Raw genomic sequence first — 23,989 nt, 5'->3', positions numbered from 1 at the left:
TGCTTTTATTCTGAAGGCCAAACCGGATGTTGGCCTCATTCTACCTGCTAACAGCCATATACAGTCTATGCTAACAAGCGGAGATGCTAGCTTGTTAGCATTTAAGAAGAGCAAAGCACGGACATACAACAACAAGTGACACACAAGCATCGAGCGGTATGTAACACAGCATCACGTCGCGGTGTGTAACGCGGAAGTGAACGTCGCTGTCCTTGGTGTGTTTTCTCGTCATCGTTCTCAGCTAAAGGCTAACGTTAGCTCGTGCTAGCAGGCAGCTAGCCAAGCTAACAGAGACGGTGTCAGTGATTTGCGCAGATTGTTTTGTTGTTAAACGTGGATCTAATTTACCGTCTGAGCGAATGTTCATTTTAATCAAGCTGTAATTAACATGTTGGAATAAATCCTGTGTTATAATTGTGTTGATGTGACGCAGCTGCAAAAGTCTCGTGGAGTTCCCCCCCCCCAGGTTCTGTTTGGTCTGGTTCTCTTGTGTTATCAGTTTCTAATTAAACATATATTTAATTTGCTTGTTTAATTGTAGCAGACTGGGTGTCAGTATTTATTTAAAGCAGTTTATCGACATGGACGGATACAAGATCCAAGGATGCTCCTCGGTCTCTTCATCTTGAAAGCTTCCCAGACCTCTCAGGTCTTGAACCTCCATTCTGGAAAAGTAAGACGGGAGGCATCGAAGTCGCTCAGACTGAAAAACTTGTTCACTCTCCAGCTTCACTAATCGTTTCTTCTTCTTCTTATATGCAACCGTTTAAAGTTGTTGTTCTCTACCGCTGAAGGTCACTGATCTCTGAATCGAATGCGTTTATCCCACGTGACGTCACCTTCAGGTTCCTGGAGCAGAGGTTTTGAAGCTTAGTGTGGTGGCTCTGGTCGCTGCCATCTTGGACGAGCCTGACTCCACCTAAACCCCTTAACTGGTGTTCATTGTATCTGCACCACACCAGAACACAACAGCTGTAGTAGGAGATTTCTCTTTCAACAAACCACCTACTCAGACGTCTTCTATCTCTTCTCAGTTGCAGTGTTTCCAGTTCAACTACCTGTTAGGGATGTGCTGATCAAGTGAAATAGATAACCTCGGCCTTGGCTGAAGCCCAATACTGATCTCATTGTTCTCATTGCTCACTTCAGTCACAGTTGTTTGAGGTTCACAGTGAAACTCGTCGCTGCCAGCTAGTGTTTTAGCAGTGTGCTAAATGCTAACATCACCATAGCCTCTCTTTCATCCTCTCGAGCTGGCACAGTTTAGAAGTTTAGCGGCGGAGACCAAAAGCGTTTTTCAGATCAGGCTGTAAACATGTTTGTTTCTGCGGAGGTTGGACATTTTAACACGGAGGCCTGCGGGGGATTTTAAGGAACTATTTTTTGGCTCTTCCACACTGACTTAACTTTTCAGCCCCGGAGGTTACTGTTTGGTCTGAACGTGTTGTCAACCTTGTCCTTGGCACAGCACATCATTTATCTGATAGCATGGCCCTTTCCTGTTCTATTAACTACTATGAACTATGTTATGTTTGCTTTCCTTATTAAATCTGTGTGGAATACAGAGAAAACAAGCCTTTTGCTTGAGGTGTCAGGGAGTCTTTTACTATTAACTACTGCAAGTATCTGTTAAGTGAGGAATGTTTATCATCCAGCAAAATATCATAGAGGTGTGTCACAAGATTGTAGAATTGGAAGCCAGCCCAAAGTTTCTCACCCACAAAATGTTTGTCGTTCGGAATTCATTACGTCCAGCAAAGATCTGCTCGGCCAATCAAATCGTTTGGGCGAATTTTATGCATTGATAGCAACAGAGTCGTACTGACTGGTTAGATTCCGTTGTCGGGTTTTAAAAGATATTGATATTGCAGTAAAGGGTGAACAGTTAACAACGACTAAGTTGTTTGTCATTCACCATACATCATGTGTTTTGTCTCTCTGATATGTTTTAGGACTACCCAGTTATGTACAGAGTTTTTTTTTTTTTTTTTTGTCTGTATTGATTGAAAGGCCTCATAATTTAACTCCAGTGGCATGTTGCGCCGTACTAGCCCGGGTCTAGACCTGTGAATCCATCCACTCCAAGTTGACTGATTCGTCTGGCAGTGTGACACAAAATGGTGGCTTCACGGTTGGAAAAGCAATTATATTCTGAATCAATTGGTCTAATGTGATCTTTGTCATCTTTGTGTGATACTTAGTTTTGCAATGTGCCCACCGAGCTGAGAACCATGTATTGTTGTTCAGGATGTTCCGTGTTAATGAGCTTGTTTTCTTTATCTGTCCTTTTGATGCCTTTGCCTCCTCTGTTTTCTTCCCACTAGTGAAGACCAAGAAGTGATATTGTTGGTATGAATGTGTAACCCATGACACCAGAGGAATCATCAGAGTCTGCAAACCAAGACCAGACCTTTCGGATGAAGATGGTTTTCACCCATACGAGAAGCTGGGGACAGATCTATTCAATAACCCCCATTCTTTGTTTTGTTTTTTAACTTTTCAGCTGCTCGTTGCTGCCGGATCGTTGTACCGCTTCTCCTGCTCCAGGGCCCCTAACAAGCCCCCTACTTGGAGGGCTCCCAGGGCGCTCGCTGCTGATTGGACAGCAGGCTGCATTCTTGCAGCTAGCTCAGTTGAAAGCACACCTTGCATTGGCACAGATAAACAATTCTCTTGCTGTTGGCAGCCGAGCCACGAGCTTGACCGTAAACTCCAAAGCACCTGCGTCATATATACCAACGACTCCCCCTTCACCGACGGCTGCAGCGATCAATCTCCTTAACCTTCTGAAGGTAGCCAACACCATGTCCCATCACCTGTATAACCCCTATGCCACTGGGAGTCAAAGTTCAACCCAGGGACAGTATGGACTCTCCGGGGTTCAGGCGGAAAGGGACCCAAGGAGTGGATCTTCTCACATGGGGTCTGGGTCCACCTTCAACTCTTCTGGACCTTCTTCTGTGACTCCTGCCAACTCCAGAGGAACGGTCCCCTCACTCCTTACTATGCCAGTGAACTACAGGCCTTTACAGAATACGACCATGATTGACAAGGACATAGAGAGGTCTGTAGAGATGCATATTAGCAGAGCAAGGGAGCAAGTGAGTGATCAGTCTGTTGGCCAGGGCACTCGCTTCACCGGTACTCAAAGAGACAAGTTCATTACTTCAAGCACAGGCGCGATGACCTATCCAATGTCCCCGGCCTCCCACGATCATAGACACTCTAACGTTGAAACTGACAGAAGGTCCATGGACTGGTTGCCTTCCTACAGCAAAGCACCTGAGGATGATTCGTCCAAATTCTTTTCATCATCTGGTTCATCTAGCTATCCGAGCAGCAGTGACGGTAGGTTTAATGTCACCAGTGGAAGAGGACGTGATACAGAATGCATTCCGGGTTTAGGTGACTATAACTATCCGGTGCCGGACCAACCTGTGGCCCCTGCTGAATCAAGTCGCCCCAAGTACACCTCGGAGACGGCCGCTAGCATTCTTCTGCACTTTGGACTCGAAAAAGACGACTTGGAACATCTCATCGCCTACCCGGAGGACCACATCACCCCAGACAACCTGCCGTTCATTTTGCGCCAAATCCGCATCCAGAAGGCTAAGAAAACTACAGGTGTGGCTTCGTCAAACACCTACCCTGAAGCCAAACCAACCACAAGTGTGAGAGGAATGGACAGATTGGGTAGTTCCATAGCTGCAGGGATGGCCCAGGACGAAATATCATCTGCGATTCTCCAGCCAAGTAAAGTGATTGACTATGGACATACCGGCAAATATTCTGGAGCGGTTGGGGAAGAGAGTGGGAGTGGAAAAAGGTTGTTGATGGGGACTTACGATAGCAGCGGTCGCAGTCAGGAACCACCTCCAAAAAGTATGACAGAAGTGACTTCACGTGACCAGGGGGCCTCTGTTGCCAGTATCAACTCTCTGTACAGTTCATTGCAGAGCTCTCTGGCTCTTCCAAGCAGTGTTTCATCTACCCACCTGAACCAAGCTCATCAAACAAACCTCAACACTTTCAAGAAGGACACGGATATAAGGCGTCTCGTGTCTGAAGTCTCCAGACCCGTTCATTTACAAGAGCCAGAATCAGGACGGCCGCCAACATCGACAACAAAAAACCAGCCGTCCTGCACTCTATTCCGTGGGGTTCATCCCGGGCGCCCTGGCCTTGTGCTCATTGGCAATAATGTGGACAGTCGCCCTAAGGATCAGAGTAATACCAAAGAGCAAAAGCCAAAGGTTGGTGGGCAGATGAGTAAGCAGGCGACCCAGCAGAAGATTCAGCAGCAACAACCAAAGAAGCAGGTGCAACAGCAAGCTCAGAAGCAGCCACAACACTGGACACAGCAGCAGGTGCACAGTCAGCCGGTGCCTCTGATGGGGCGGTCTCTGCAGTCTGCAGGCTTTTCTGCTGCAAACACAGTTCCTCCACCTCCTTTCATCCACAGCACCTCACATCCCATTCCACCTCCGGTGTTTATGACCGGTGATCCTCGCCAAACCGCTAATCCTCCAGCTCCCGCTCAGCCACTTCCACCCCTCATGAACTTACTTCAGTTGATCCCGCCACCGTCCAACAAGCAGGGCCCGGCAAAAGCGGTAGTCTCCAAGGGCCTCCCAATGCCGGCCATGATACATGACTATGCTGCGGCCACACCAAGAATGTTTCCACATACCTGTTCTCTGTGTAAGAAAGAATGTACCCATATGAAGGTGAGTGGAAGACTGCACTCTGTTCCCCCTCCATTTAGGCAATTATGGGTTGTTTCATTGAAGGGTTATTGTTTTCTGCTCTGAAGGGTTTTTATTTAAAACTCATCATTACATTTGTGTTATTTATATTTTTCTCTCAAAAGATCAGTCGTTACTACAAAATTATTCTAGTTAAGAAGTTGTCCATGTCATATAAAATGTACTCTATTTCAGTCCTGGATTGCAAATATGTGGAAGATATTGATGTATTACAAACTATATTCTGTACCAGAATGTTTCAAGGAATCCACCTACAGATTGTCTACACTCTATTGTTGCTTGTAATCCAAGGTTGTTGATTTACATGTAATTCTAATGACTCTAAAGTGTAATGGTCATTGCCAGATCCACTGTCATTGATCTGTAATATAATTGGTTGTCGAAAATGGAGAAAATGTGACGAGAAAGAATCTGACGAACTGGTGTCTCAGACGATGAAGGACGACAGCTGTTCCCATTTGATTTCAGTTGTTTGCCTGTCATGCTACAGACTTGTTTCACTTTTACATCTTTAAAAGAGCGATTGTCAAATTTCTATTTTTCATCCGCCCACTTTTGGACTTTTTGGCACCACTTTTTGTAACACTGGCTGCTTTTATGGAATTTTTTGGAGGATATCAGTTAGGACTAACTCAAGCCGGAGAGCAGCAAGGGTTTTTACCCTGGGACTCCATATGTGGCAGTCTTGCCACTGAAAGAAGAAACGTCAGCTACCCAGTGTCTACATCTTCCCGCTGCAATTGCTGCAGATGTAATTGCCTCAAGTTCTGCGGTTTTATCCTGATCCATATCTGACTTCGGCCATGATGACCCTTAGATTTCAGGAAATCTGGATGCAGCAGAAGACTGAAGAGCCCGGCATCGCAGAATTCAGAGCCCAAGAAGACATTTTTATTTTGGTTGTTGGCACCAACATTTGTGATTCCTGTATTTGTTCATGATAAAAACTTGTTGAACTCAATCTGTCAGCAATAATTGGAACTAAAGTTTTTTTTTTAAGAAACTTGTCCTCATGGATGCTTGTATTCACACTGTTTGGATCACAAAATCACAAATATGGCAGTGAAGCCATTGAAGCTGATGGTAGTCGTGATGAAGAGAGGCCTTTCTGAATTTTTGTTTGTTGTTCTGGCTGCTAGGATTGGATCTCTCACCAGAACACCAGCCTTCACCTTGAGAACTGCAGACACCTTCGTACTCGGTCAGTCTTTTCTGCTTTTAACTTTTCAGAGTTTATTAAGACTGTAACTGTTTGATCGTTAGTATCTTACTGGTAGCTTTATTCTTTAGCAAGTTTCTGCATCCTTCTGCAACAAGTAAACCACCATTAGCCAGTTGGTTCTTTTCAGTTACCTACTGTGTTTTTACTTTAGTTAATGTCTGCTGTAGATGTAGTAGCTTTTAAATGTGACGTGTTGGACCATTTCTTTCCCCACAGATACCCAGATTGGGATGGCGAAGTTCTTCCTTTGCCAAGGTAATTTTTTGTCTTTGTAGAAACAAGTTATTTTCCTGTCAGGTCAGTTTCTATCTCTGATTTTCTTGTGCATTGCTCTCTCCAGTGCTCCAGGTAAAGATGCCAAGCCCCCACCCTCAACTTCTGCCCAGACTTCTCAGCGACGTCACCAGAAAACCAGGCAGGACAGTCGTTCCCGTTCTCGTTCCTACAGCCCCCACCACCGTCACGACTCGGAGGGTAGAAGGGACAAGCGCAGGAGTCGATCTCGATCGCCACACACCTCCAGACACACTCGCAGGTTTCAGAAAGATAAACACTGACATGAGAAACTACATAGACAAACCAAAGACATTCAGCCCAGTAGTGGCCTTTCAGAATTTCTATCAAAAATATTGTTGTTGTTACGTCCATTAGGTCCCGGTCTCGCTCTTGGTCTCCACTTGACCGTCCTACCTCCTCCCGGTATCGATCACGTTCAAGGAGCTTTGAGAGAAGATTGTCACCAAGGAGGAGCCGTGAGCAACGATCACCGCTATGGAGGAGTGACGAGAAACGCTTCTCACCAAGAAGGACCCGTGAGCAACGATCGCCGCCAAGGAGGAGCGACGAGAAACGCTTCTCACCAAAGAGGAGCCGTGAGCAAAGATCACCGCCATGGAGGACATTACCAAGAAGAAGCCATGAGCGACGAGACGAGAAGGCTCCCCTTCAACGGAAGAAGTCAAGCAGCGCAGAGAGGCTAGCTAAGAAACTTCTGGAAACATCAGGTTAGACAAATTACCAACATTTATAAGTTTCAGGGTTTAAATTGTGTCATAAAAATAAATACATAAATAAGTGTAAGTGACATCTGTCAGGCCTGTAGGAGGTACTACTGTATAAAGTAACAAGCTGAAATTTGGGACATTTTCTGTTAGAAAGGCTCATTTGTGCAGTTGATCGTATTAAACACCTTCAAGATATAGTAGAAAGCTTTTGAGATTGGCAACCACCTACAACTATGGTTTTCTTTTGCACCTTCTAGCTGTCCAGTCTCTGTCTAAAGAGTCTGACCTGGAAGCCGTGGTTAAAACGCTGGCTCCTGCCTTATTGGCCGAGTTAGCCAAGATGAATTCGTCTTCGTCATCCTCTGTCGCCTCTTCATCCTCCACCTCCCATCAGGCAAAATCAACTATGAAATCAAATAAATCAAAATCTAGCCAACAGAAGAGTGAGGTAAGTTATCTCACAAAGTCCAAGGTTGGTTGTTTAGTTTGTGTTGACGTTATGATGGTTGGATTGGACTCCTCACCATGAATGTGTCTTTTATACCATTTTATAAAAGCAACTAGCTTCAGTAGTCTGTTCATCGTGATCTAAGTTTGTGTTTTTCTCTGTTTTATCAGCTCGATAAACTTTCATCTCCAAACATGGTGAAGCTAAAAGAGGTTTATGGTAATCTCTCTCACAATGACGTGTTTACTGCCATGGAGCAGTTTGGAAAAATCAAGTCCGTTGTGTTGTTGAGGTCCAAACTAGAGGTATGTGTATCTATAGAGCGAGTGAAGAATGTGAACTTGTTTCTGCTATCGTCTTGTTGGCTTTATGAACTGAAAATCTTTGGTATTAAAACAATTTATAATCCACCCATTGTCACCAAAACTCTTATCTTCCCATCTATGTTTATGTAGGCAGCTGTGCATTTTGAGAGAGAGGAAGACGCCAAGAAATTAAAGACCCTGAGAAGCTTTCACATCAAAGGAAAACCTGTTTTTGTCGCCAGAGAAGAGGTATAACACTTTCAGATGTCCTGTATCTGTTACTGGAAAACATTCATGTTACTGTTGATCTGCTGTGGTGTGTTCACGCTGTCAAATGAATCCAAAATAAATATTTACAGGATTCTAAGAAGCCACGTTCTGCAAAGGAGCTGAAGAAGCCTCCTCTGTGAGTTTACCTTAAATAAGATAAGGAAGTATGGACTTATGGGAATTAATATATAGTTATATAAATATGCTGTTGCTGCTTGTTAATGGTGTCTGCTCGGTGGGGAAAGATTTTCAGTTAGCAAATTCATTTTGTCATCTAAAAACAGTTACTACCGCATGAAAGAAAACCCTTTGAAGGATATTATTAGCTTATGAGGGAGAACATAGCAAAACGTCCAAGCCTTTTACTTTTCCGTTTTTCCCCTTTTCACCCACTTGACCTCATGTAACTCTTTCCTACACAGAAAATCTGCGAAGCCCAGTGCCTCCACACCTCAAGCCACAAAACGCACTTCTACTGGAAAGGCTGCTTTCCCTTCGCCTAAAACGCTTTCGTCTTTACCCTCAGGAGCCAGAAAAACAGATAAACTCGTCACTAAAGCAAAAGTCTTGGTCTCCAAAGCAAAAAATGTTTCAACTAAGCAGACAGCCAAAACTGTCAAAAAGGGTAATATGGCTGCAAAAGGAGCGTCCAACACCGCAAAGAGTTCAGTAAAGCAGCCTGATGCTGGTGGCCCCAAACAAAAGCTGACAGTGAAAGTCAGTAAATCACAGAACCTAACTGTTGCTCAACCAAATGACGCCACTGATGAAAAGGTCTTGGTTTCCCAAGCAGAAACAACCTCCACTACGCAAGAACCTAAAACTCAAGTGGAAATTTCTCCTGCAGCAGGAGGTGTGTCACAAGAAAACAATGGAAATATTGCACCATCCAAACCAACGACAGAAAATCTGCCTAAAGTAGAGACTCTGATGCCCAAAACAGAGGTTCAGGAATCTGTCGTGGTGCCCGAAGTCACCATCAAAGTTGAGCCTTTGGATCTTGAGGAAACAGGAGTGGCAGAACCCATGGTAGTAGAAAATTCAGCGGAGTGCAAAATGGAAAATCTGACAGAAACGGAGACCTCATCAACCGAAACCAGTGAGAGTCATCCAACAACCTGTGCAGTTGAGACTAAACCAGATATGTCTTCATCTGAACCTCCTGCTGATCATCAACAACAAGAAAACTCGGTCAGAGCTGAAGTGCAGGTCCAGCCAAGCACCATGCCAGGTCCAGATCCAGAGTCTAAAGCACAAGGACTTGACACCACGACAAACGCCTTGCAGCTGCAGGCTGAAGGAAACTCAGCTGAAGCAGCTTTGGAAGCAAAAGGTATTTTGCCGTGAGTTATTCCCTCCATTTCCTTTCAAATTTGAGATCTTCCGCTATTGATCTGAATTAAATTTCCTCCTTTGAAGATCCTGTGACGACCCAAAAGGATCCAGCAGCAAAAGAAGTCACCAGCGTGTCGACTGAAGTAGCTGCAACCGCCCAGACTGACCTGGATGAATCCACGTCTTCTTCTGCTGCTGCCACCTCCCTGACTGTTGGGGAGAGGATAGAAAAACTTCTTTTTCCTGCAAAAATCCGTAAGAAATCCAGGAAATCTGTATTACAATCTCGGCATTCTGCATGTGATCTTAATTCCTAATTGATTCCACCTCTGCTCTGACTCTCCCTCACAGCTTGTCTCTGTATACTGAGGTTACCATTCTTAAAAGTAAGTCTTCTGAAATTTAAACACGTCTGTTTTTCTTAATGATATAGATTTTTCTAGGTCTTAGGTCTTGTCCTATGAAAGCTGCCCTTGGTTACATCTGAAGGTCTGATCCCACCTAAATCATTCCTCTTTTTCCCCCCAGCTTGTTAAACTTGATATAAAGCTGTTGTTAATAAGCAACCTACCAGAGTACCATGATGGCTGCTACACCAAGGAGGATGTTGCCAATGTGCTTATCCCATTTGGATTTCAGTATACAGACGAGAACATCTATGTTATCCCTCAGACACGCATGGTAGGCACCAACTTATAAATCTGCATTGGGTTGTTTTGTTTTTAATTAAGTTGACTGGTCAGATCAGCTGTCATCTGTGTCGGAGAACCAAGTTTTTGCACCACTGCCTTTTCTACCAACTCAGCGCGTTGAATCATTTGCATCTTTAACTCTAAGTGATGTTTATGCTGTGGCTGCATATCGTCATGACAATGACTAGTAATAAGTGTGTGTTTTATGGTTTTCCTTTCAGGCTTTCGCCCTCATGCCTGGGGTAAAGGAGGTCCAGAACGTTGTCAAAGTGTCAACAGGGGGCAAGATTGTTTTCAGTGGGTCTAAGCTACATTTTGAAGCTGTGAAAATCGACATTCCAATGACACCAGTAAGAACCTACACTTCACTACTGCGATATGTTTGTGTATCTGTAGGCATGCTCACTGGTGTTGAGTGTAAAAGTGTAATTACTTTCCTTGCCTCTAGGGGGAGACGTATGTCTTGCACTGTAGCTTTAAAATGATCTAAAAAAAAAGAAATGATAAATATAACGATATAATAAGTGTACTGACATGGAGCATATAGATAATAACACTACCTACGTTGTTTTTTTTTTTTTTTTCCAGTTTGGGTTTTATACATCTTTGATGATGCTGATGCGTTGTGTAAGTAATCCACACACACACACACACACACACACACACACACACACACACCTTTTTTAGAATGATCACATCCCAACTGGTTGTAAATACAACTTTGAGCTTTCAGAGACACGTCTAAAATGTGCTTTTGGAGCCCACAAACTTTCACAAACTTTTGCTTCTAAACTGCAGAAAGTATTGAGAACAACTGTTGGGCTCTTTGTTTTAGCTTTTTATCTAGGGAAGTATTTTCCCAGCATAAGAGGAAAACCTTCTTTATGTAAGCGTACAGGGATTGGTCCAGACTTGGGCTTGAACCATTAGCATTTATGCTAAAATCATTCATTGATGACTTGCCTGAAATATCATAAGGACGCAATGCCAACTGCTTTGCACCAACCAACAATCATTTCATTTTGATCATAGAAACACCACTGTACATCTACATCTACAGCATCCAATGCATTAGGTCTCAGGTTTAAATAAATCCTTCCTTTCTTCTGATTGTGTTTAGACTTAGGTTTTCAGGAAGGTAACTCTAATTGGGGATGAAAGTAAACTTTGCAAGAATTGATGGGATCCAGCAGTCCTAGTCCAGACATTAGTGGGCTTAGACATGTGAGCTCTTATATTAAGCTGAGCAACAAAGGAGAGAAAGTCAAGGCTTTATCAAGGCTTTGGTACAGTATGTTGTTATACGTCGCCAACCACCAGCAGTTGGTTAGGTCCAAAGTGCATAAGTCCAAACATCTTGACATGTGTCTCCAACTACTGTATTCTTCTTTTAATGATGAAAACATCTGTTGGTTAAAAGCTGGGTCACAAATGACCAGGGATGAACAAGTCTGGATAATTCCTGGTTCCTGTCACATAATAAGCTTTTTATATGAAATGGTGCAGGAGCCATTGGGCTTGTACATTAAAGGGGAACTCCGGCGCAAAATGAACCTGGGATTAATAACACATGTGTACCGAGTTCGACCGTTCTCTGGTATTTGTTTTCATGTATTTGTTTTGTTAGTCAAATGTGACCAGTTTTCTTGCAAACCGCTATTTAGCGTATAACGCTAGCCTTCGGGGCACACCTACACATAAAAAGAAATCGCTATTTCCATATAGATCTGAACTGTCTGTTGCCGGAAGAAAGCACTGAGAGCATAGGAAAGAGAGTTCAGTTTCCCCAAGATGGCGCCTGCTTGGATATGCGAGCCGGACGCGAACGGTACTGTATTCCTTTTTTAATAAACTGCCTGTATACTTGCAAAGTTCTCAATGCTTCGGTTTACGTGTAGAGACCCTAGTTATGCTACCGTGTAAGTGTGGTGATATTGTGAGCCTTGTTAGTGGTATAGAAATAGCGATTTCTTTTTATGTGTCGGTGTGCCCCGAAGGCTAGCGTTATACGCTAAATAGCGGTTTGCAAGAAAACTGGTCACATTTGACTAACAAAACAAATGCATGAAAACAAATACCAGAGAACGGTCGAACTCGGTACACATGTGTTATTAATCCCAGGTTCATTTTGCGCCGGAGTTCCCCTTTAACAGGAGGCTTTTTACTATGATATGATATCTGTCAAAGTGAAAGGTTTGTTTCAAATAAAGACCTGTGACCTTCTGCAGTTAAGGTGATTTAAGGCTACGGTGACTATTTGAGGAAATAAAACAGTGAGGGCATGTGTGTCTCTGTTTGTTTTGATTGATGACTTCCTGTTCTCCAAGCAGAGGATGACGGATACAGGAGCAAGAACAATCTACATCAAGAACATCTCTCATAGCGAGATCAGAGAGCTCAGAGAAGCTCTGAAGAAAATCGATTCAGTCAGAAACTTCCTGCCTCTCCTCAATGAGGTAAAAACCCGCTCCCCCTTCAGGTACATGTGTTTAAGTGACTTTCTTAGTTCGTTTAGTTAATTAGTCTGTGGTGTATGTGTGTGTGTTCCAGGTGTTTATTGAGTTTGATTCCATTCGTGACGCCGACCGCCTCGGTGTCTGGTTCAGCCTCCTGAAACGAGGCTTCAGCTTCAAAGTCTACAGGCAGAAAATACCACAGAGTGGAATTACAGCACTCTGTAAGTGTTAAATAAAGATAAAGATATATGCTGTTAATTTACCAGTTTGTCAGTAACAGAACTAATATATTATACATAGTCGGTATCTAGACAGCGTTATCAAGATGCATTTAAACTTTAAGCTTTTGTTTGTCCGTGCAGCACCAAGACTGGCAGCCAACGCTTTCCCAGACAGCAGCAAGGATGTCGTTGCCGGGGCAACCATCCCAACAACATCATGTGGCGTTCCGAAGGGCAGCAATGCACCGTTCTGGGTCACGATGACGACAAACCCCTTTGTGTTTCCTACCACGTCTCCTTGGTTCATCATCCCAGGCAAGAGAAGCTGAGTTACTACTACATAGAGATACTGGCCAGTTCATTAGGTACACTGTGGAATGCGTTCTGATGTCACAGCCCTGCACTAAGTGTTCTCTTCATGAAGGTTCTGGTATTAAGAATAAGTTTCAAATAACAAAGAGAGCGGTTGTTTTCATTGTGGATGCTGTGGTTTGTTGTTCCTATTATTTTGACACAGTAGTCAGTGGATCAGACTAAATAACAGACACTTTTAATTTAATCCAGTTTAACAGCATCACAACCTCCATCCTCCACAATCATCACCACCTTTGTGACGCTGGTTCTACATCAACTCAACATTCATGGAGGAGGATTTAGTTCAGGGCTGTTGTATTAGAATACATTGGTGTACCTAATGTTTTGGCAAAAGAGTGTATGTTGACAATAAGTGACTGTGACTATGTTCCTTTTTGACTCCCTAGAATTCCTGACAGTCAGTGAAGTGGATGACATTGAGGTAAGCTAGTTTTCTTTTACGCTCAGTTCTCATTGTTTTGTGCTAATGTGTAAATGAGTCCTTAATAAACGCTTCAGTCTTCAAACATCTGCTTTAAAGCCACATTAGTTTGTTCTCGCCAGCCTTGCAGAGAACAGACTAATGTGTGAATAACCGTCTGATATTGTGTCTGCAGAAGGTTGGTCCTCGAGGTTCTGCTCTGTCCACCATCATGCTGACCGGTTTACCAGAGAGCCACTACAAACACGAGGACGTGGCTCAGCTGGTGTGGCCTTATCTCCCCAAACACGACCTTCACTCTCTGTACTACAACGTGACTGTGCTGACGCTACAGAGGAGGGTGAGGAGGAGAAGCCTCAGATGTTCAGCTTTGTTGTTTGAATTTAATCGTGACACCTTTTCTTTCTTGTCTCCTTTACCTCCAGGCCTTTGTGTATTTCAGCAGCTGGGATTCATGCTGCAGTTTTGTCCGAGATCACATAAAAAATCCAGTTTGTGTCACAGATGGCACCATCAGTGTCCACCTTGTCTTAGAAGACATGAATCCTGGATTCACTGAGGTATGAAACCTGGAGAATGTATAATATAGTGCATGTTGGGCTGGAACACTCCAGTCTTCTATATACAAGATGGAAACAAGTGTTTAACCAGGCGAAGGTTAGGTATTTAATGTAAGTCTGATTCATTATCACAACATCATTGAAGTAGACTCAGAGAAAGGTATCTGTGAAGGTTCTCAGTCGTCCAGGTCATGATCCATCCAAAACACAACGACAACTGGACTTGTAGAGTTTCCTGAAGACGTTTCATCCAAGTCTTCGGTTCTAAAACATCTGTGAGGAGTTGGGGGTTTAACCAGGAACATCTGTGGGTGTTGGTCACCTCAGACTCACATGACTATGGTCTGTTTACAACAAGATGCTTATCTTTAATTGGAGGAAACCGTTTGATCCTGTTCTCCTCTCCGAGATGTTCCTCATGCTCACAGCGTGGTACTGGAACCGTCTTCCACAGAAAGTCCATAAAGTTATGTTCTAGATTTGGTTTAACTTCCGTCACATCTTAATTTTCTTCTTTTCAAATCCTTTGCGATGTTGTACACAGAGTAAAATTATGAAACGTTGGTCATTACAAGTACAAGGCTTTATTTCTGTCAGGTAGAGAAATCTATAGTTTGATGTGAGATTCTGAGTCCGTCTACCAAACATTATAAAATCACCTCTAACAGAATCAGTGATTTGTGTCTTTTCTATCTTTCTCCAGGAGACAATGTACAGATCTTTGATGAAATGGAGCAATGCTGTAAGTCATCGGTCACTTATTTAAATCTGGTGTCAAGTGAAACCAGCTGCTTTAGGATTTCCTGGTCGTTAACACCAACTGTTGTTGTTTTTCAGCATGTTCCAGATCTAGAGTCTCTGGAGGAGCGGCTGCTGTGTGTGGAGATCTCTGAGATGACCATGGACCTCGTTATGATCGTCATGGATGTGGTGGCGTCCATTGCTTCTTTTGTCAGCTTCCTGCCACTCGCCAACAGGGTACGACAGAATAAACCCCTGTTTGATTGTGTAGAGAAGAACCTCCTCAGGTTCAAGTCATTTGCCTTTAGTTCAGGAAGACCTTAGAAAAAGTCCTTATTAAAAAGTCATAAATGTCATTTATAAAGACAGTAATATTAGTTTTAAGTATATTTGTGTCCTTGAACCACCACCACTTCACCTGGGGTCAAAACCACCAATGAAATATCTTTTAAACACAGTTTTGCTTGATATATATTTTAAGAAGCAATAATTCTGTTTAATCACAGTTAAGTTCATTCTTTTTATTGTTTTGCCTCAGATATGCATTGAGATGGCTGAATCCAGTGGCGTTACACAGGTGGTGGAGAAAATCCCCTCCCTGGACTTGTCCTCGCATGAGACTTGGTACGTCTCTAAACTAGGATGTAACTGATCACATGTCATTCTGGAAATGGGCAGACTATTTATTATTTGTCTTGTTTTTTCCTCCAATGCAGGAGTAAAGTCGGACGCATTGAGCCGTGAGTATTTCACTTTGTATTTTTACTCTCATTTGTAAAAAGAGTTAAAACACGTCAGGAAGATAACGACGGTAATCAGCGTCTCGACTGCTGCAGCCAACAAAGACAAATATCATGTTATATAATGACAGGTCCTAGCTGATGATGATGATGATGGTTATTAGATTTTACCAGTGATTGTTGATTGTTCTGACGGGAATGGCCAAGGAGTTCTGCTTGTTTGACAGATTCCTCCTACTGTCTCTATTATTGGTAGCTTTACTGATTTCAGTATTTTTTATTTTTATTGAGATAATGATAATAATAAGTTACAGGACTAAAAACTAGGGATTCTGATATGAAGCACTCATAACTGAACCAAGACACTGGATGAGAAGCGTACTGTATGTTCTTATTCAGTCGTGATGTAAATTGTCAAATTCAACCATTTTTTAAAACCCTGCTATTTTAATTTCAGTTTGCAGAGCCTCAAGCAGCGTCTGCAAGACTCTAGTGAGATCACAATAAACCTGGGAATAGACACCGTAGTCATCAACACCAACCCTCCAACACATGAAACAGAGCCTCCTCCTCCTCCTCCTGATAATGAACCAGCACCTTCTGCTGCATCCACCATGTCTGAATCCATCACAGCAGATCCAAGCGACGTAGTAATGACGGAGAATGACGAGAAACCAGAAATGGAGATCTCAGCAGACTCCAGCATTGTTCCTACTGCAAGTAAGGATGTAGAGAAAGAAGAAGTGAAGGAAGCGGAGTCACCAACAGCTTCCATCCCCGTTCCTTCAACCACAGCTCTGGTCAAGCCTGAGGAAAGCGTTGCAGAACTTCCTCACATTGACAGTGACCTTGCAAAAGCAATTATAGTAGCAGTTCAGCAGCACAGACTCACTCGAGAAAGCACTGCACAGAACGAGAGCAAAGAGGTGAGAACACCTGCCGTATTGTTGAAAATCAGATGTTTACGTTTCTTTGTACTTTAGTTCATCCATAACTAATCCAGGAAGCTGACTGTCTCTTTTGTGATATTTGTTAGAGCACCAGCAGAAGTGACACAAGGTCCAGAAATATAAGAGATGAAAACACACCACAAGAAAAGGTGAACTTCTCTTTCCTTTATTTATATTTCAGTGTCTACATACAAGGAGTCAAACCTCCAACACGTATTTGGTTTTATCCAATGACAACCCTCTTTAGTCTTTTTTACCAGTTCTGTTTAAATATACCTGTCAACAAGGAATAGTTCTGAGAATCACTTTGGGATTAATACATTCATTTATTTTTCTTTCCATCCAGGTTCAGGATGATTTCAGTGGTGATATTTCCACAGATACATTCTTTGATGAGCAAAATTTCAACCCGGAGGACTTCGTCACTGTTGATGAAATTGGCGATGACGTAGAAGACACAGCCCTCGACCACCACAGCTCCTCCTCATCTAACCAATCTTCCAGAGGGAAACAAGAAAGACAAAGTTCAGAAGAGTCATCTCCTGCCAAACCAACCTCTACAATGTCTTCTAAAGACTCAAAGAGCTCAACCTCTTCAGCAAAGCCCGATAAAGCCTCGGTGAGAAGCAGTTCAACCTCTTTATCACCAAAAAGGAAAAAAGTCTCACCTGAGCCCATCAAATCCCACACCAAACTCTCATCCTCTGCTAGTGCCGGCAAAAGCTCTGCCTCGTCTTCCACACTGTCCTCTCCTGCCTCCCTGAGCAAGACAGTGTCTCGAACCCGTTCATCAAAGACAGCATCAGCAGATGCTGTTGAGACTCCTGTAGTGAGTGGTCAGTCAAGTAGAGAAGGAACAAAACCAAGAGAAAGTGCACTGGAAAAGTCTGACCCCAAAGTGTCATCAAAGGACGCTGCTGCAAAGTTTGTTGAGTTGGAGACAAAAATCGAAGCAGAGATTCATCTGCCTGCACGAGAACCGAAATCAGAGTTGATGAGTCAAACCCAGAGTCCTGAGACTGATTCTAAAGACCAAACCTTCAAAGAGCTGAATAAAAATGAAACTGATGATACTGAAAAACAAACTGAGGAGGAGGGTGATGGTGAAAATGACCAAACTCTTGATTCCCTCATTGACAAAATGGATGAACCAATGAATGAAGAGAGGAACCAAGATGGCAACACCAACCCCCAGTCACCTGGACACGGGGAAGGCCATCAGGTCTTGGACATCGTTGAAGGTAAAGTTGACTCAGAGGAGGGCAGTGAAATGGTCGAAGGTGACAGTTCCTCAGTAAAACCTGATAAATCTGCAGCTGAAGATGCATCTGAGTTAGATACAGATAGAGAGCAAACTCCAAGGACCAAGGGACAAAAGGACGAGGAACTTCTTTCAGAAGAATCCTGCAAATCCTCCAAAGATTCCGGTCAAATCCCAAATGATGAAGAGCAGCCTTGTGAAGACAAAGACACTTTAAAAGATGTACCTGAACAAGAAGCGTTTGAGATACTGGATTCAATTGATGATCAGACTGGAACAGGGGATGAGAAACCTGAAGCTCCCAATGACCAGATACAGAGAGAAGACATAAAACCCACAGAAGAGGAGGAGGAGGACAGTTCATACCAGGTAATCGATTCTGTGGAAGATCAGCCAACAACTGCTGAAACGGCGTCAGAGGCTGACCACAAAGAAACTAGAACAAAGAAAGGCAGTGGGACAACAAAAAGAGACGATAGACCGACCAGGAGGAGTGGTCCAACGACTAGAACATCTAAAACTGAAGAGAAAGCCAAATCTCCTAAAAAACAGGACAGGGCAGTTAAAGAATATGAGTCTAGAACAAGGAGTAGCAGTATGAGAAAAGACAGAAAGACTGACGAGGACACTGAGGAGATGGTCTATGAGATAGTAGATTCTGTTGAAGATGAATCAGTTCAAGATGGAGAGAAGACTACCAGAGGAAACAAAGAGGTTCAGAAGATGTTGAATCGCACAGTAGAGGCTACATACAAGATTGTGGACTCTGTGGAGGACGAGGCTTCCACGGATGAACCAAGCATCGCAAGATTCACCAGAGGAAGAAGGGAAAGAGCGGCTAAGAAAGATTCCTCGACTGAGAAACCCAAACAAGATAAAACGCCACCAAGGAGGCGGCACACCCCCGCCAGAGAGTCACAGGAACGTATCAGGGAGAAGAAAGAAGCAACTCTAAAAGAGTGTACACCAACAAAGAAGAGTGATGTTGCCTCAAGAGACGCGAGTCAGGAGGACGCCACCTTTAGAATATTAGACTCTGTGGAAGATGAGGTTGTTGGGCTTGATCAACCCACAGCACCAGAGAAGGGACGACGAGGACGACCGAAGAAAGGCGTTAAGACGACTAAAAAACAAACGGCAGCACTGAAGAAGGATGACACGCCTGATGAAGTGGTGAATGAAGAAGAAGCTACTTATCAGATTCTGGATTCTGTTGGAGATGAGACGGTTGATGATCAGCCTCCAGCGAACCAGTCCAAGACTGAGAGAACGTCAGCTTCCAGAAAAACAAAGACGGGGAGAGAATCGGCCAAAGGTGAGCAGGAGGAGGAGGAGGAGGAGGAGGAGGAAGAGCCTCTGTATCAGATCGTAGATTCTCTGGAAGATGATCAAGTTCAAGAAGAGACAGAAGTGTCCGACAAAAAGGAGGACGTTAATAAGACAAAAGATGAAAAAACCACGGAAGTCGAGGAGATGGCTATGGAAGCGTCCACCCAAGTGTTAGTTAAGGAGGACAGTCTTCATCAGTCTTCATCTGAAAATGTAGAAGAGGCTGAAGATGATCCATCGGCTGCAGAAGAGGACAAACCAACAACTAAGTCACAAAGTGATACCGCCGCAACTTCAGAAGAGAAGGAGGAGCAACAAACTCCCCAGGAGGCAGCAAAGAGCTCTTTAGTGAACCTGGAAGAAGTGAGCGAGGAGGAGGAGGACTACCCTGACGACACCGCCGAGGAAGAAGAACTGAAGAGGAAGCAAGCCGTCGCTAATGAACGTGAGGAGAAGAGGTCCAGGGAGAGAGAGGAGAGGGAGCGAAGGAGACGGAGCAGGAGCAGAGGAGAAGGAGGAGCGAGGAATTCAAAGGAGAGGAGGCAGGAAAAAGAGGAAGACCCCCAGGAGCTGGTGACCCTGGATGAGGTGGGAGGAGATGAGGCTGGACAGGAAGGAGCTCTGGAGGATCCAGAGTGGGACACGGCGATACCAGAGGGAGAACTGCAGTTACTCGTAACCCTGGATGAGATCGGTGAAGAAGAGGAGGAGGAGGAGGAGCAAACAGTCAACCAGGAGAACCAGACAGAGAAAACCTTCAACCCAGAGGTGAGGTCGACATTTAAACATTAGTTTAGTTTGTCACAAACTTTGATGCTAAGACGTCGTGGGTCTTGTTTTCAGACGTCGTCAGCAGGTGATGATGAGGAGGAGAACGAAGACAAACAAGACTCAGAGAAAACCTCCAGTGCTGCTAAACGCAAACATGACGACGCCACAGGTCAGTGTTTTTACGTTAGCGTAGCCACATGCTAACTGAACTTATAAAAGATCAGGTGATTGGTTAAATTGATCTAAAAACCAAAACACAGACGACTGAACCTGTAGAGTGTCTGAGATGTTTCATCAGATCTAAAGGACTGATGGAGAGTTGGGTTTAACAAGGAACATCTGATCATGAGTTTATCTGAGGACCAACACCACCCCCCCCCCACCCCCCACCAGTGGATCTGAAGAACAGTCCTGAAGAAGCTCTACATGTCTCAGCTCTCTGTTGTTGATGTACGTCTGCAGCTTTGTCTGATTTCTTGTTTCAGAGGAGAGTGAGAACTTTGTGACGGTGGATGAGGTGGGAGAGGTGGAAGAGGAGGAGAAGGAGGCGGCGACCTCCAGGACCCGAGGCCGAGCCAAGAAGAGAACCAGACAGACTCCTGGTAAGAAGAACCCAGCTGTTATCAGCCACACAGTCGGCTCTAAACTCTCCAACATGAAGCTCAGTTTATCGTCTCCTGCTGCAGTCAGAAAATCCACTAGAGGGAAAACTACGAGCGCAAACAATGAGAGAGGAGAAGAAGAAGAACAGGAAGCACGACCTCCTTCTGACTCATCCTCGACTCTGGACCCAGACTCATCTGGACGTTCTGCTGAGAACCAGCTGGAGAACCAGAGGACGGAGGAGGAGGCATCGAGCCAGAGCCAGTCCAACCATGACGCCCAGACCAGCAGTTCTGACGGTAGAGGTAGAGTTGGTTCAGTATTTTAATCTAGACTCAGAGTGTGTTGAAGCTGTTGTCTTCATGTGATCATCCATCGCTCCGTCTTCTTCTTCAGCGCTCAGTAAACGGAGGAGGGATCTGGTCGGACCTGAAGCGAAGCGATCTCGTTCTCAGTCTCCTTGCGTCGCTGCCGACTTCAAGCTGCCCCCGTTCCCCCCCAGCAGCCCCCTGGGTGAGAACCAGTCACTATGAAACCAGCTCTGAATCAGGTTTAAAGGTCTTTCATGGTCTTGATTCTCTGTCCGTGCTCGTCTTCAGGTCAGGAGTTCGTCATCACCGGCTTCTTCTGTAAACTCTGCTCTGTTTTCTACTCCAATGAGAACGCTGCCATGGACGCTCACTGCAGCAGCCTCAAACACTACGGTAACCTGCAGGTAAGACGCTCAGCTTTGAGTCCTCCAGTAGAACGACTTCAGTGTCAGAGTGAAAGGAGATGACGTGTCACGTGATCCAGAGATGTCCAGTTAGAGCTCAGAGATTAACTAGTGATCAACATGAATCCATTAATTATCTTCTGATAAGAGCTGACATGAGACGTGTTCACACAGACCGTCAGCTGTCACGTATTTATTTTACTTTATATTTATTCTTATTCTTTATTAATTCAGTGTTTTATAGGAATCTGTTTTCAGTCTGACAGTGAAGAATCATTTTGGGTCAGTTCTGACAAATTAATGAAAAACTGAAAAGTTTTACAGACACTGATTAAACACTTCTCCTTCTCTTCCTCCTCCTCCTCCACCTCTTCCTCCTCCTCCTCCTCCTCCTCCTCCTCCTCCTCCTCCTCTTCCTCTTCCTCTTCCTCCTCCTTCCAGAAACATTACCTAAAGCTTCAGCAGAAACCTCAGAACACTCAAGGCTCTGTTTCTGACTGATCTTATTCCCTGTCACCGTCTCCACTTCTTCCTTCTTTGTCCGAGCTGATCTGACTCTGACTCTAAAAGCTTCGCGCTGCTTCAGGGAACATGACGATGAGCGACGAGGCTTTTCAGACTCGGGTCAGAAGACACGAGAGGATCTGAACCATGATGTATTCACACCTTCACAGTTAAAGTTTGTCTTTTTCTTTCTGGAGAGTTTTTACTGACATGATTATATGAACAGAACTAAGCCTTGGTTGTTTTTATGTGAACTGATCATTAATTTAGTGGTTTGATCTGACGACGTAGCTGCTGCTGTTTAAGGTCAGAATAATGTTGAAATCATTTCTGTTTAGTTTTTTTGAGTTTGTCACATATTTTCTGATTCACTGAGAAATAAACTGAAAGTCAAATTTGTCATCGTGTTCGTGAGTTTTATTTTTTATTAATAAAGAAAAAAATTAATAAATGAAGGAATAAGAAAACACAAAGATGAACCAACGGTTTCTAGACGACGTTCAGCTCTGAATGACTGGTTGTATCATCTGGAGAACACCTGAAGGTCACATGACACCGATTAGCCACAACATTATGACCACCTTCCTAATATTGTGCAGGTCTCTCTTGTGGTGACTCATCAGAGAATGGGCATGGGCCTTCTGAGGGTGTCCTGTTGTTAGTGGGGGGGTCTTTGAGGGGAGGGGCCTCTGTGGATCATCCCACAGATACTTGATCAGTTTGGGATCTAGTGAATTTGGAGGCCAGGTCAACACCTTGTGCTGTTCTTCATGTTTTTTTTAGTTGTTCCTAAAGTGTTTTTGTGTGTGTGTCTGTGTCAGGCTGCATCCTGCTGGGGATGGCTGCTGCCATCAAGGAGTGTCATTGCTATGGGGTGGGGGGGCCTGGTCTGGTCTAGGTGGGGTGGGGGTGCCTGGTCTGGTCTAGGTGGGTGCTACATGTCTAAGGAACAAGATGGTCGATGTTGTTCATAATGTTGTGGCTGATCAGCAGGGCCGCCCCTGGCCAAACTGGGGCCCTAAGCAGAAATGTCTTTTGGGGCCCCCCCACCAGACACGCGCACACACACGCGCACACACACACACGTGTAAAGAAATGACGAGCACAAAATGCCATTTAGGTTTACAACCTTCATTTGGGGTAACAAAACAAAGAATTTTCAACTATGTACATGTATTTACAAGCATTTACAAGTTAACCCGTCCGCAAGTGCCAATCATTGCGGCGAAGTGTGTCACATTACACCTTTTTTTTCTTCCTGCCTCGGGCTGACTCTTTATGGTACTCACGGTTGCCAGATTGGGCGGTTTTTCCACAAAATTGGGCTACTTGGTTTATGTCCGGCGGGGGAGTGTGACAGGTTTCCATAGGTGGCAACTTCGTGGTTTGGGCTGTTTTTATTGGATTGGGAGGACCAGCGGAGCGCTCGCGCTGGTCTCTCCGCCGCCGGAGCGCTGCGCGTCCTTTGCGCATTTTTAGAAAATGCGTCATCTTGTGCGACATGGGGCCCCCCATGGATCGCGGGGCCCCACGCGCTGCGCGTGTTCTGCGTATAGGGCGGGGCGGCTCTGCTGATCAGTCTAGACCTTTCCTGTAGTTGGAGGAATCCTGTTGACCTTTGACCCAGCTTCCAGCCCTTGGCCTCTGGCTCAGTAAACCTGAATAAAGAACCAACAGCAGCCTCATGACACGTTAACATCCAGCAGAGGGCGCTCTGACTGTGATTATTAACAGTTTGATTTAGAGACGCTGCAGCTGAATGAATCCTCCACAATGTGCTGACGTCTCATCAGCACCAGGATCCAAGGATCAGCTGTTAATAATAATAATAATAACATCTTTAACATGATCCAGCATCCTGCTCAGATCTTAGTCAGAGAGAATCTAAACCTGAAGGAACACGACCTCAGCAGAGGTTCTCTGTCAGAGCGACGTCTGAACATCAGCATCTCTCCTGACTCATGAAATATGAACGACTGCAGCACAACCACCGACCAATGAGAGACGACGCGTGTCTTTCATCTGAGCTCCTCAAGATATTTTTAGACCAGAATAAAATGAGCTTCAGTCAGAAACATCTGTACAGCTGTGAGGCCTGAACAACATCTGGCTGCGTGTCTGCATCAGCACCACTGGAAACCTCAGAGTAGACGTCAGAGACCCAGCGGTCGCTCTGCTCCGCTCTGGCCCCGAAACAGTTAAAGTTGTGTGGTTGTAAATCCAGATGTTTGCTCCTGGACTAACATCTGTCACCAGCTGAACACGAAGATTTATAAAAATAGAAGTTAGTTAAATGAGAG

The 23,989-nt window shown here is 44.4% G+C and overlaps 1 protein-coding gene across 2 annotated transcripts; it reads left to right on the top strand.

The window, feature by feature from the left end:
- Positions 1-22,088, top strand: LOC311495944 (uncharacterized protein). 2 transcript variants are annotated; one of them, XM_084555627.1, is made up of 35 exons: positions 1-156; positions 2,504-4,727; positions 5,906-5,967; positions 6,205-6,243; positions 6,329-6,523; positions 6,640-6,992; positions 7,250-7,440; positions 7,611-7,745; positions 7,896-7,994; positions 8,105-8,151; positions 8,438-9,348; positions 9,435-9,605; positions 9,702-9,736; positions 9,879-10,031; positions 10,264-10,392; positions 10,631-10,669; positions 12,373-12,498; positions 12,593-12,719; positions 12,861-13,034; positions 13,481-13,515; positions 13,691-13,855; positions 13,941-14,075; positions 14,779-14,817; positions 14,913-15,053; positions 15,355-15,440; positions 15,533-15,556; positions 16,014-16,482; positions 16,593-16,655; positions 16,853-19,864; positions 19,940-20,036; positions 20,353-20,469; positions 20,554-20,769; positions 20,867-20,983; positions 21,070-21,185; positions 21,627-22,088. In XM_084555627.1, the coding sequence occupies exons 2-35, from the start codon at positions 2,805-2,807 to the stop codon at positions 21,684-21,686; spliced, it is 9,801 nt and encodes a 3,266-aa protein (XP_084411753.1). In that variant the 5' UTR covers positions 1-156; positions 2,504-2,804; the 3' UTR covers positions 21,687-22,088. The 2 variants fall into 2 exon arrangements, with proteins under 2 accessions (XP_084411753.1, XP_084411752.1); XM_084555626.1 differs by having other exon boundaries at positions 4-156; positions 20,554-20,775.
- The last annotated feature ends 1,901 nt before the right edge of the window (positions 22,089-23,989 follow it).

This window comes from Chelon labrosus, assembly GCF_963514085.1.
Source record: "Chelon labrosus genome assembly, chromosome: 11".
In the NCBI taxonomy this organism is placed as follows: Eukaryota; Metazoa; Chordata; class Actinopteri; order Mugiliformes; family Mugilidae; genus Chelon; species Chelon labrosus.
The sequence above is the reverse complement of the archived record's forward strand: the minus strand, read 5'-3'. Positions and strand labels throughout refer to the sequence as shown.

Bases quoted from the DNA above. Each gene is read 5' to 3' on its own strand.
- LOC311495944 (XM_084555626.1), top strand. From the start codon at position 2,805: ATGTCCCATCACCTGTATAACCCCTATGCCACTGGGAGTCAAAGTTCA. The intron at 7,746-7,895 runs GTATGTGTATCT...ATGTTTATGTAG, and splicing joins TGTTGAGGTCCAAACTAGAG to GCAGCTGTGCATTTTGAGAG. The intron at 20,470-20,553 runs GTAAGAAGAACC...CTCCTGCTGCAG, and splicing joins GAGAACCAGACAGACTCCTG to TCAGAAAATCCACTAGAGGG.